The sequence below is a fragment of the Hemitrygon akajei genome, chromosome 2 (assembly GCF_048418815.1).
Source record: "Hemitrygon akajei chromosome 2, sHemAka1.3, whole genome shotgun sequence".
Lineage (NCBI taxonomy): Eukaryota > Metazoa > Chordata > Chondrichthyes > Myliobatiformes > Dasyatidae > Hemitrygon > Hemitrygon akajei.
Window position 1 is genome coordinate 193,385,493 of NC_133125.1, and position 13,978 is coordinate 193,399,470.

A 13,978-nucleotide genomic window follows, 5' to 3' on the forward strand; every position below is an offset into this window, starting at 1 on the left:
AATATTTCATTACCATTATGGATACAGACAATGTATTAAAACCAGGGATGCCAGAGCACATCTCAGTACTTTCATAGAGTGAATGTCATAGTGTCCTTCGACCCGTCTGGTCTGAGCTGAACAGTTACTCTGCAAAGTCCCATTGACTTCCATTTCTCACTTTCCACTGTACACTGGCTTCGCTTCCAGGCCCGTTGGGGTTTACTTTGTGGAGTCTGGGAGTTGACATGAGACCCACTCAGTGTCAACCTGTTATCAGCAGGGGTTCAGCCCCCCACCCACTCAGGTCTGCTCCGGACGCCGGTTCTGGGACCACTTCCAAATCCGGAACACGGAGCAAGACCGCAGCAGATTCTCAGCCAGTCTTCATCCCAAGTCCAAACGAAAGGACTGGGATTCTCCGCGAAGGTGAGGAGATGAGGCTGGGTCTCCACGGTGTAAAACGAAATGGTCCTGAACTCTCAAGTGAGATACACTCCCCCCGGGGATGGGACTGGCAGGCAGACGGGATCCAGGTGACTGGAAAGAAGCAATCATCCCAGGAGTTTCTCCAGACTCGTATCGCATTTATTTCACTCTCCGCACATTTATATTTACACTGACATACTGCTGACACCGGTCCCGGGACCCAACCCATTTACAGACTTGGTTTGGAACTGGAGCAGATTCTCAGCCAGTTTCCATCCCAAGTCCAGAAGAAAGGATAGAGCTTCTCCGTGAATTTATTCCCGGTGAAGGTGTGGATATGGAACTTGGTCTCCGCATCATAAAATGAAACTCTTCCCAACTCATAACTGAGATAAACTCCCACCCTCCTGGGGAGGACACCGGCAAGGCAACGTGATCGAGTGAGATTGTTGACGTGAATCACGTCATCAACCAGCTCGATGGTCCAGAGTCCGGAGTCCGGTGTCAGTTTGATGTCCTTCTTCCTCTCCACAGACTCCGTAGCGATTCCCAGTCTCCAGCCCAGATTCTTCACCACCTGCACTTCCCAGTAGTGTCTCCCCGAGGTGAATCCCTCCGATCCCAGCACACAACCCCAGACTGTGAACCTCTTCCTGTTGTTATCGAAAATCTTCAGCATTGGGTTCCGCCTCAGTCCTTTGAGATCTTCAGACACCTCGAGCTCGGGATGTGCCGTTTCCACATCCAGGGTCACGGAGACTGGGGCAAGAAGCAAAAAGTTAGGGAGATCCCAGGGTGATTAGTAGTTTGCTGAGGGAGGGTACTTGAGGATAATTATTGGACTTTGAAATATAGAGACTTCTATATATCTAGCAAGTTGTAGTAGTATCTCATAATATTTGTACAAAATGTTATTTGTCTAGTTCCAATATTTAAGTTGTAATGTTTGTACTTTATTAGTCATCAAGTTACAATAGGGATACAATAAGATCTTTTAAGAGACTCTTAGAAGGGTACATGGAGCTTAGAAAAATAGAGGGCTATGTGGCAGGGAAATTCTAAGCAGTTTCTGGAGTGGGTTACATGGTTGGCACAACATCGTGGGCCAAAGGGCCTGTGTAGTGCTGTAAATTTTGATGTTTCTAAGTTTATTGATCTATTTTATTTATTAAGAGATACAGCTCGGAAAAGGCCATCCACTAACCCACCTACTTAACAGTAGCTTAATTATAGGACAACGTATAATGGCCAATTAATCAACTATCTGGCGTGTCTTTGGACAGTGGGAGGAAACCGGAGCACCCAGAGAGAGCCCACGTGGTCACAGGGAGAACGTACGAACTCCTTATAGACAGCAGTGGGAATTGAACTCAGGTCAGTGGTGCTGAAAAGTGTTATGCTAACTGCTTCATCACCAGACCACCATTAGTACCCTTGATAACCCCTTCTAGGTACTTACCACTCTGTGTGTATAGAAAAACTTGTCCCTGACGTCTTTAAGCTCAGCCACTCCCTCCCCAGCCTTAAAAGTATGTCTACACAAAGGAAAAGATTCTGCTTTCCTATCTATGCTTCTCAGGAACTTTGCAAATAGAAACCAATGCATTTGCTTATAGATTACAGTGGGAAGTAAAGGCAGTCATCACGGTGTCCTTGTTCACAGAAGGCTGAGCCTTCTTGAATACATTTGTGATGGAAACTCCTCAAGGTGCTTTTTTTTTGCATTTGGAGTCAACGTCACTGCTGATTGTTGTCTGTCTAGTCTTACTGTTATCATGCTTCTGTGTGGCGGGTTGATGGGCTAGTGGAATGGAAGGTCCCAGTCAATCAGATTCAGCATGGAGGGGAGGCCTTGAATACATGGTATTCAAAATTATGAGGGATATAGATACATGTATGCAGCCTTTTTCCTCTGAGGTTGGGCAAGACTACAACTAGAGGTCTTGGGTTGAGTGTGAAAAGTAAAATGTTTAAGGGGAACTTCTTCACTCAGAGGACGAGCAAGTGTAGAACAAGCTGCCAGTGGCAAAGGTGGGTGCGGTTTGATTTCAATGTGTAAGAGTCATTTGGATAAGTACTTGAAGGGAGGGGTATGGAGATGCATGTCGATCAGACTGGGCACAATAACAGATCGGCTCAGCACACTATTAATTTTTACTTATTGAGATACAGAGGGGATAGGCCCTTCTGGGCCTTCGAGCTACACCACCCAGTGACCCTTCAATTTAATCCTTGCCTAACCATGGGACAGTTTACAATGACCAATTAACCTATCATCTCAAATTTAACCCCACCTAACCCCCTTGCACTAAGAAAGCCCTAGTTTATATTAGGTGCGTGAAATCCCCCATGACAACAACCCCATTATTTTTACACATTTCGATAATCAGATTACATATCTGTTCCTTTATGTCCAGGTGGCAATTGGCGGAGGGGAGTCGGTATTACAATCCCATCAGTGTGATTGTACCCTTGTTGGCCATGGCAGATTTGAAATCTGGAAGAAAACATCAAACTCAAATGGCTCAAGGACAGTGGAAGCAGACAGATCCATTGTCTTTGTTCCTGCCATCTACTTGGAGATGGAGGCTGCCATTTTGTAGAACTGTTTTACGTCCTCCATTTTGTGAGATTAAGTTGCTTTGCTTTCAGTGTTTTCAAGAAGTCACAATGATGCTTCAGGTAATCTACAGGACTGAAGATCCTTTCCGAACAAGAACTTATTTCTAAAATGTTCTTTGGTTGGATATAGCATGGATGTTGGGGTTGATGCCTGCCTGGAGTGATTGCTGATTAAGAACAAGGAGCTATAAATTATCGACTGTCACTTGGTCAATAAAAGAATGATGGCCTGGAGCACAGCCAATAAAAAAGGTGTTAAGGGTCAGACACCTGACCTACAGTCAATGACATTGGAATGCTACATTTAAAGTAACAGGAAATCAATATAAAAATGGACACCAATTGTGCTCTTAGCAATAACCCCAAAAATCACCATCACGAGGAAGAACCCCCATGCCAGGGGCTGGGAGAAGGAGGATCGATCGTCTGGCCAATGGAGATCCCCTATTTTGGTGTTATAAATTGGGCAAGTTGTCTGAGTGAGTATTGGTACAGAGGGAACAGCAGAATTCATGTTCTAAGCTGTTGGCCTGGAGTCAACATAGTTACCTTATTGTTTATGCAGAGACAATAAAGTGTGAGTTTCGATTAATTATGAGTTGCCTAGTGTATTTTCTAACCTCGTTCCGTTCTTATTCCTGAGTTCCAGCCGAATGGACTCAGTCTGACCCCTAAGTGCAACTGTGATATTGTCTTTGATTAGCAGCACACATCAACCCCCTCTTTTCCCTCCTCCTCTATATTTTCCAAAACTTTGAAAACCTGGTACATTAATCAGCCAGTCCTGCCCCTCTCTCAACCAAATTTCAGTAAGGCTACAACATCGTAGTTCCATGTACCACTGATTCATGCTCCACGTTCATCACCCTCACCCATAATGCTCCTAGCATGAAAATATACACACTTTAAACTATCTGAAACATCATATCTCTTATTTCTATTTTGCCTTTCAATACTTTCCCTGGCATCTAACTTCTGGCCCGATCCTTCTCTTACCGATGTGGGGCTCTGGTTCCCGCCCCTTATAAAACTTATTTAAACTCTCTTGAAGATTTGTCATATAGCAGAGTAAACAGGAGTTGCTGCTGATGTCATTATTGAGCAGTTCTTGGCAGAAGACCTTTGGCCCCCAGTTCACCTTTTCATCAAGATGTTTGTAGCAACAGGTGACTTTAGCTGGCTTATTACACTTCAAAGGAAAGGTTTTTTTTAAATAAAGCTGATATAATTAAAGTTGCATTTTTTTTCCTAAAAGTTTCTTTATCTTTAAAGGTGTTTAATATCTCCTGGATATAGCTTAGAAGACATTTATAACACTTTACAAAATCTCAATATGTCAGCAAGCACTGCAAGATATGGCTTTTGTACATAGAACATGTTGCAGTATAGTAGAGTGCAGGCCTGTCGGACCTTGACGTTGTGCTGGCCTTTTAACCTACTCAAAGCTCAGCCCAACCCTTCATTGGAATATTGTGTTCCGTTATCATTGCGTTATTATGGGAAAGATACGGAAACTTTATTGACGATGTAGAAGAGATTTACCAGGCTGCTGCCTTGAGACACAGGAACAGAATCAGGCCATTTAGCCCATCGAGTCTGCTCTGCCATTCAATCATGGCAGACCTTTTTCCTCTTCTTAGCCCCACTCACTGGCCTTCCCCCATAGCCTTTGATGCGTTGTCCAATCAAGAACCTATTAATTGCTGTCTCAAATACACCCAACAACCTGGCCTCCACAGCTGCCTGTGGTAACAAATTCCAAAAATTCACCACCAACTGGCTAAAGAAATTTCTCCACATCTGTTTTAAAAGGATGCCCCTCTATCCTAAGGCTGTGCTGTCTTGTCCTAGACTACCCCACCATGGGAAACATCCTTTCCACATCTTCCTTGTCAAGGCCTTTCAACATTTGAAATGTTTCAATGAGATCCCCCCCACCATCCTGTTAAACTCCAGCAAGTAAGAATCAGGGCCATCAAATGTTCCTTGTATGATAACCCTTTCATTCCCAGAATCATCCTTCTGAATCTCATCTGAACCCTCTCCAATGCCAGCACATCTTTTCTTAGATGAGGGGCCCAAAACCGTTCACAATATTCAAGGTGAGATCTCACCAATGCCTTATAAAGCCTCAGCATCACATCCCTGCTCTTGTATTCTAGACCTCTTGAAATGAATGCTAACATTGTATTTGCCTTCCTCACCCCCAACTCAACCTGCAAGTTAACTTTCAGGTGTTTGCACAAGGACTCTCAAGACCCTTTGCATCTCAGAATTTTGGATGTTCTTCTCATTTAGAAAAACAGTCTTCACATCTATTTTGACTACCAAAGTGCACAACCATGCATTTTCCAAAATTTTATTTCATTTGCCACTTTCTTGCACATTCTTCTAGTCTAAGTCGTTCAGCAACCTGTTTCCTAAGTCCTAGTTGTAATCTCCTCAAAGAATTCCAACAGGTTCATCAGGCAATATTTTCCCTTAATGAAACTCTGTTGATTTTGTCCTATCTTGTCCTACGTGACCAAGGACTCCATAACCTCTCCCTTAAAAATTAACTCTAACATCTTCCCAACCACTGAGGTCAGGATAACTGGTCTATAACTTCCTTTTGGCTACCTTCCTTCTTTTTTAAAGATTGGAGTGACATTTGCAATTTTCCAGTCCTTTGGCACCATGCTAGAAGTCCAATGATTTTTGAAAGATCATTACTAATGACTCCACAATCTCTACCGTTACCTCTTTCAGGACCCTAGAGTGCTGTTCATCTGGTCCGGGTGACTTATGTACTTACAGCTTTTTGAGCACCTTCTCCTTGTTATTGTAACTGCACTCACTTCTCTTCTCACACACACTACAACATCTGGCAGACTACAAGTGTCTTCCACAGTGAAGACTGATGCAAAATACTCATTCAGTTGATCTACCATCTTCTTGTCCCCTGTTATTATTTCTCCGGCCTCATTTTCTAGCGGTCCTATATCCACTCTCATCTCTCAATTATTTTTTACATACTTGAAATGCTTTTACTATCCACTTTGATATTACTTGCTAGCTTGCTTTCATATTTTTATCTTTTCCTTCCTAGTGATTCTTTTAGCTGCTCTCTGTAGATTTTTAAAAGCTTCTCAATCCTCTACCTTCCCGCTAATTTTTGTTTTGTTGTATGCCCTCTCTTTTGCTTTTACATTAGCTTTGACTTCTCTTCTCAGCCATGGTTGTACTATTTTGCCATTTGAGTATTTCTTCAGTTTTGGAACACATCTGTCCTGCACCTTCCTCATTTTTCCCAGAAACTCAAGCCATTGCTGCTCTGCCGGTATCTCCTTCCAATTAACTCTGGCCATCTCCTCTCTCATCCTTTACTCCACTGAAAGACATATTAAACTGAACTCAAACATATTGCGATTACTGCTTCCTAAAGCCTCTTTTACCTTAAGCTCCCTAATCACTTCTGGTTCATTACATAACATCCAATCTAGTATTGCTGATCCCCCTAGGTGCCAGAAGGCATTTCATGGGCATTCAACTCTCTTGACATCCATTACCACCCCAATTTTCCCAGTCGACCTGCATGTTAAAACCTCCCATGACTATATAAACATTGCCCTATTGACACGACTTAAGAAGAGTATCTCTTATAAGGAAAATTGAGTGAGTTAAAGGTTCTCTCTATGGAGCGAAGGAGGATGGCAGAAATCTTGATAGGTGTGTATTAGATAAAAAGATGTACAGATAGAGCTATTCCCCCTGGGTATTATGAAGGGTAATTTTAAGTTGATTGGACAAATATACATGGGGTTATCAGGGGTAGGTTTTTCATAATACAGAGAGTGGTTAAATGTATAGAAAGTGCTGTCTGGTGTTATGAGTGCTGAACATACCTGATGGAAATGGGGTGCAGAGTTAACCTTCCCCCCCACCCCCGAAAACTATGCCGCTAATGAGAGAGAGAAATGAAGAACAGGGGTAAAGACATCTGCTACAGATAAGAGAGAGAGAGAGACAATTGATTTAAGTATTATGGCTTCTTCACTTATTGTTTACCTTTCGCTACAAGGTCATTTCTTTGCTCGTTAACATTCCTGAGGAGACAGCAGGAGTGGCTTAGTTTGATGGACATGGACACATTGAGTTGATGGATGGCTGATACCCCATCAGTGGGGATAAAAGACAGGTCTGGGAAGACACCCTCAGACACACCAGTGGACACTGACAGAGTGTTGTGCACCTACAGGACGGTGGAGGGTTCGAGGTCCGAATCAGGAGATCGGTCACAAAGCTCACAGTGTGATGGCAGGGCCAATGGGGGATTGTGTGTGTCCACTCATGCCAGAGTGAGGAGTCCACCACAGAAGAACGGTCTAGCCGAGAACGCAGGTGTCATAACTGAATGACCACAACGGTACAACGGAATCAGAAGACAAGAGAAGGTTTGCTGGCTGCAGCTGCTTAATCTCTTGCTCGCGCTCTCTCTCTCTCGCCAACAATTACAACATAACAACCACTACCTCAGCGTGAACGAACTGAACTGAATATTCTTCTATGACAATTCATTTACCTCTAGACATTGATAGAGCTTGTTTCTTATTATTGATTATTATTCCTACACTTCTATGTTTATAATTGCTAAACTGTTTTATATGTATATTTGTATTATTGATACTATTTTGCTTATTTTACTAATAAACACCTTTAGTTACGGTACCAGCAGACTCCAACGGATTCTGCTATTGCTGCTGGTCTTTTAACCAAGTTACGGGGTATGTAACAAATTGGGGGCTCGTCCGGTATTTGATCACAGTATTGGGGGGGGGGGTGGGGCCGGTGAATCGGGATAGAAGTCCCTTATCTGATCTGGTTGTGTGTATAACCAGATGGAAAACCAGTAGAGATGGAGATTGACAAATTTTTGAAAGACCCAGCTATGGGGGCATTAGAGGATGCCAGAAAGAAGGAATTGTTGAGTATAGCGAGACGGTTGAATCACTCGGTGGTTAAACCAGCGATCCAGAAGTCGGTGATACAGAGAGCAATAGCTGCACATTATGTATCCCAGAACGTGTTCCCGGTAGAGGTGTTGGAGCTGTTCCCTGAGAGTAAACCAGACGGAGGTGAGCTCCAGCTTCAGTTGGAAAAATTAAGGTTGGCTGAGGAGGAAAAGAAAAGGGAGCATGAGCTCCGGATAAGGAAGCTGGAGGCAGAGAGGGAAGAAGCCGAAAAGCAGAGAAAAGAGGCTGAAAGGGAGAGGGAAGAAGCTGAAAGGCAGAGGGAAGAAAGGGAGAGAGAGAGAAGCAGTTTGAGCTGGAAGAAGAAAGGTTAAAGGCATCGAGGCGAGAGGATCAGGTAGCAGACCCAAACAAGGGGTTCAAGATTGGTCAGGAGATTAAGTTGGTTCCCCCGTTCAAGGAGATGGATGTCGGTAGGTACTTCCTCCATTTTGAGAAAGTTGCTATGAATCAGGACTGGCCTAAGAGGAAGTGGGCTGTTCTGTTACAGAGTGTACTTAAGGGGAAGGCTCAGCAAGCTTACTTGGCATTGTCTATGGATGAGGCTAAAGATTATGATGAAATAAAAAGGGCTATACTGAGGAGTTATAAATTCGTTCTGGAGGCATACCGGCAGAAGTTCCGGAACTTGAGAAAGCTGTGGAACCTTACGTATTTAGAGTTTGCCCGTGAGATGCAAATGTATTGTGAGCGTTGGTGCGCCTCGAAAGGGGTCACTGGGGATTATGACAAACTGCTACAGCTAATGCTGATTGAGCAGTTCAAAGGTTGTGTCCCTGAAGGTATGAGGACGTACTTGGACGAGAAGGAGACAGAGACTCTGTCTGCGACTGCCAAGTTAGCAGACCAGTATGCCTTAACCTACAAGATAAAATTTCCCCCAAATAAGAGCTACTAGAGAGGTAGTAGGGATGGTAGGGAAAGCCCACCGGCTAAGTCTAAGCCAGGGACTACTGGAAAAGGCAAGGAGGAGGAAAAGCAGGCTGACAGGAAGTTTCCCAGCTTTACATGTTATAATTGTGGAAAGGCTGGCCACATAGCATCTAAGTGCATGGCTCCGAAGAAGGAGACAGGAAAAGGAAAAAAGACAACCCCCGACTGGTTGCATTGAGCTGGTCAACAGATTGATGAGGAATGCAAGGTTAGCTGAAGATAAAATTAATGACCAGCTTAAAATTAATGAGTGGTGTGGAAGTTCAGCAAATGGGCTTAGTTTGGAAAACATTGGTGATAAGCTAGCTCCAGTGAAGGGAGTCTGTGAAGGCCTACTCCAAGCTGGTGAGCCAGCTGATCACGTGAGAGTTAAGTGGAAAAGAGGCAAGGGTTGACCAAATGCCACTTTGAATAACAAAATCTGGTTTTGCAGGAATTTGATTTTTTTTGGTAACAAAGTGTGTGAATAATAAAGACAAGGTCATTGCAGGTTGATTGACTAAATGTTAAGTTTAAAAGTAAAATAGAGATTAGTATTTGCACAAACTTCTATAATGTACGATATTATAATCACACATGTATTGGTTCACACTTTGTAATATACACCTAAGCTAAGAATTAATTCCACTGTGGAGAAAGAATTACTGGCACTTATCCTGGTGATACAGCATTTTGAGGCCTACATTTGTTCGGCACAGAGACCATTAATCGTTTATACTGATCACAACCCCTTGGTATTTTTGGCTAACATGAGGAATAAAAATAGACGGTTATTAAGTTGGAGTCTGTTGTTCCAAGAATTCGATATTAAAATACAACATGTAAAGGGGAGTGACAACGTAATTGCTGATTGTTTATCCAGGTGTTAATTTGAAAATATATCTGTATTATTCTTGTAGTTGATGACCACTTCCGTATTATATTAGACTCTGTAATGTGCTTTACTAGTTAATTTTCACTCTGGTGAAAATTCCTTGATGGATGAGTGCTGAACAGACCCGATGGAAATGGGGTGCAGAGTTAACCTTCCCCCCCCTTGAGAACTATGAACTATTGCTATTGCTATGCTGCTAATGAGAGAGAGAGAGATGAAGAACAGAGGCAGAGACATCTGCTACAGATAAGAGAGAGACAATTGATTTATGTATTATGGCTACTTCACTGATTGTTTATCTTTTGCTACAAGGACGTTTCTTTGCTCGTTAACATTCCTGAGGAGACAGCAGGAGTGGTTTAGTTTGATGGACATGGACATATTGAATTGATAGATGGTTGATACCCCGTCAGTGGGGATAAAAGACAGGTCTGGGAAGACACCCTCAGACACATCAGTGGACACTGACAGAGTGTTGTGCACCCACAGGAAGGTGGGGGCTTCAAGGTTTGAATCAGGAGATCGGTCAACAAAGCTCACAGTGTGACGGTAGGGCTGGTGGGGACGTGTGTCCGTGTCCACTCATGCCAGAGTGACGAGTCCACCACGGAAGAACGGTCTAGTCGAGAACGGAGGGGTCATAACTGAATGACCACAACGATACAACGGAATCAGAAGACAAGAGAAGGTTTGCTGGCTGCAGCTGCTCAATCTCTTGCTCGCGCTCTCTCTCTCTCGCCAACAATTACAACATAACAACCACTACCTCAGCGTGAACAAACTGAACTGAACTCTATACACTTCTATGACAATTCATTTACCCCTAGACATTGATAGAGCTTGTTTCTTATTATTGATTATTATTCCTACACTTCTATGTTTATTATTACTAACCTGTTTTATATGTATATTTGTATTATTGATACTATTTTGCTTATTTTACTAATAAATACTTTTAGTTACAGTACCACCAGACTCCAACGGATTCTTCTACTGCTGCTGGTCTTTTAACCCAGTTACGGGGTATGTAACACTGGGTAGTGACAGAGCCAGGTACATTACTGATATTTAACATTTTGATGGGCATGTAGATGAAAGAAAAATGGAGGAATATGTGGCGAGGAAAGGTTTGGTAGATTATGGACTAATTTAAAGGGTCAGCACAATATCGTGGGCTGAAAAGCCTGTACAGTGCTGTACTGTTCTATGTACCATGTTCTGAATTTGTGTGTGTCAGATTTACCTCGCTTAATGACATCCAATGTTTCGCCCAAGGCTGTGTTCCCCAAAAAGGGGTGATCGAATTTTGCAACCGGTAGGACACCACCATCTGCCACTGATAATGTATAGTCCTCACTGATCCTGCAAAAAGTAAGCAACCAATTGTGAACATCAACATCTTTCCTAATTACTTCACATAACTGTGCGGAGTTTGAGTCAAGTGTATCCTACCTCCTCTTCCAGTTATCTTTCTCCTGAAAGAAATAAAACACAAATGTGAATTTGATGAGACTGAATGGTTCCAAGTTGCTACAAACTAATAAGGATTCCCAAACAAGAGGAGGTTGCGTGAAGGAGGTAAAAGCACAGGAGAAAGTCCAAGCAGGAAGAACATTTGTACCTCATGTTTGTCTGAAAGGATGCAATTACGAGGAATGAGAAAATCTGACCACCACAATGAAAGGAATAATTAGTTTTAAAATATCACCAGAATTCATAGGCTGGATGTGGATGTTTATATCTACTTGTGTAAAAACCAAACCTCAATATTAAATATCTGAAGTGGTAAACAGTAAATCCCAAAGGAGCTTTAGTGAACAGAATGTGTAACTCAAAAAATCATAGACAAATAAAAGTGAACCCTAACCTCCAGCAATTTCTCCCTCTCTCTGTCTGTCTGTCTTTTTGCCTTTCCTCATTCTGTCTCCCCTATTATCCCGTCTCTTTTCATCTCCAGCTCCTCCCATGATCCATGGTCCTCTCCTATCAGATTTCACTGTCGTAACCCCATTACCTCTTTCACCGCTCACCCCGCAGCTTCTCAGTTCAGCCTCCACAGCCCAGCCCCACCCTCCTTCGCTGAAATGCGGTGGTGATTTGCCTCTCTTTGGTGTCAACAGCATGTATTTTTTGAGTGCCAGAAACGGACTGGGCAAATTACAAGCAGATGAATAAACACGGACGCATACCGGAAAGAATGTAAATCTGATTTGAGAGTCTTGTGTTAGCTCCCGCTCGTAGACACAATCGCGCTCGTCCCCACCACACCGGGCACATTCACAGCGTGTAAATGTCCGTGCCAATGTCAGAGGAATATTAACGCTGGGAAAATAGATAAAGGACCAGAGCAACCGCGGAGGAGTGTGTGTGTGTGTGTATAGGGGGTAGGGGTGTGTACAATGCAGACAGTGTGCGAGGATAGTTAATGCGGTAACAATATCGGATTCACCTTGCAAGGGATGAAGCACCTCTGTTTTAAATCAGTTCAAATTAATCAGAAAATCGCGCGTTTATAGTATTTCAGAATTATCGCCTAATTTCATGTAAACACGTGACAAATAAAACTAACGTTGAAACAAACTGAAATATAATCCCTCACCCTCAGGCATATCACGTCATCTTCTTGATCAACCTGTTTCTGTAATGTTGAGAGTTCATGCGCTACAGAATTTAAATAATCTTCAATCTCCCAAAGATTTTTCTCCATTTTATTTAAAATCTTCCGCGCTTCTTCCTCGAGTTCTCCGAGAATACGCTGCTGTTTCTGCTCGAGAATCTGGTGCATTCTAGCGAATTCCGACTTGATGTAGGACTCCAGGCTGCGCCTCTGTACCTGTCACACAGAAGGGGAATATATTTAGACACGATAAGCGTAAACGAATTGACACAAGTTGGCGCCTTTCCAAGAACGAGACCTCACCTCAACTCCAGAAATCTTGAGTTTTTGCTTTTGATGCATTTCCTCGATCACTGATTTCTTTTTTGTGAGAGAATTTATGGAAGACTTAACTTGATTCTGAGAATGTGTTTGTTAAAAAAGAAAAAAAAACAGAACGAGAGAGTTAGATATTAAAATACAAGGAAATAGCTGCGTGATCGAATTGTTTTCGCCTTTACCTTGACAATTTCCACCGCTTCTTTAAGCGGCATGATATTGTGAGACTGGTGTTCGCGCGCTGTTGCACAAATCAGACAGATGACTTTCCCGTCCGTTTCACAAAACAGCTTAAATTCTTCGTCATGTTCTTCGCAGAGAGATTTCCTTCCCTTCGCTTTCGGATTCATGTTTAATTTCTGAGCCTTCTCAACCAGATTTGCCAATGCCCGATTTACCCTCGGAGTGCGGTCGCTCAACACCTCTCTACATTGCGGGCAGTAATTTCTCTTCTCCTTCCCTAACCGTGTGATACAGGAGCGGCAGAAGTTGTGCCCACAGTCCAGTGACACCGGATCATTGAATATACCGAGACAGATAGGACAAATTAACTCCTCGGTCAAACTCTCAACTTGCTGCTTCGAAGCCATTATTAACTCTGGCATTTCCTTGTCCAAAACTCTTCCGCTTTCGGAGAATTGCAGAACTACTGCAATACCTCGAGCATCCACTAAGTGCGCTGTAGCACTCGGGATATGAAAACTAAATGGACTAATGTCGCTGGAGGAGAGCGGAGTAAATCCATCCTGGCATTTTCTAACCAATTCCACAGGAAGGAAGGATTGATAAGATAGCAAGTTGACCCGACTATCACTGAGGCCGCATAGTGGTTAGTGTAACACTTCACAGTGTCAGTGACCGGGTTCGAATCTCGCTGTAGGCTGTAAGGAGTTTGTACGATCTCCCCCTGACCACGCGAGTTTCCCGGAGCTCCAGTTTTCTCCCATAAAGACGTACGAGCTACCTTTAGAAGTGGGCACACTACGTTGGTGCCAGAATGTATGGTGACACTTGTGGGCTGTCGCAGCACATCCACAGGTAGTGTTAGTTGTTGAGTCAAACCACACTTTTCATTGTATGTTTCAGTGGGCAAGCTAATACTTATGAGAGCCATGGTAGCCGGGTGTAATGAGCTCTTCCTGCCTGTGTTGGAGACGGAGGGCGTTGGGCTCCGAGTTTACTGGACAACCTGAACTT

The 13,978-nt window shown here is 43.2% G+C and overlaps 1 protein-coding gene across 1 annotated transcript; it reads right to left on the bottom strand.

Moving 5' to 3' along the window:
* On the bottom strand, positions 1-13,385 carry LOC140719471 (nuclear factor 7, brain-like). Its single transcript, XM_073034173.1, has 6 exons — positions 12,964-13,385; positions 12,767-12,862; positions 12,446-12,679; positions 11,299-11,321; positions 11,090-11,208; positions 1-1,167 (listed from the first exon to the last, which is right to left on the bottom strand). Exons 1-6 carry the CDS (start codon positions 13,369-13,371, stop codon positions 638-640), a joined length of 1,410 nt encoding a protein of 469 aa, XP_072890274.1. The 5' UTR covers positions 13,372-13,385; the 3' UTR covers positions 1-637.
* Between the last annotated feature and the right edge of the window lie 593 nt (positions 13,386-13,978).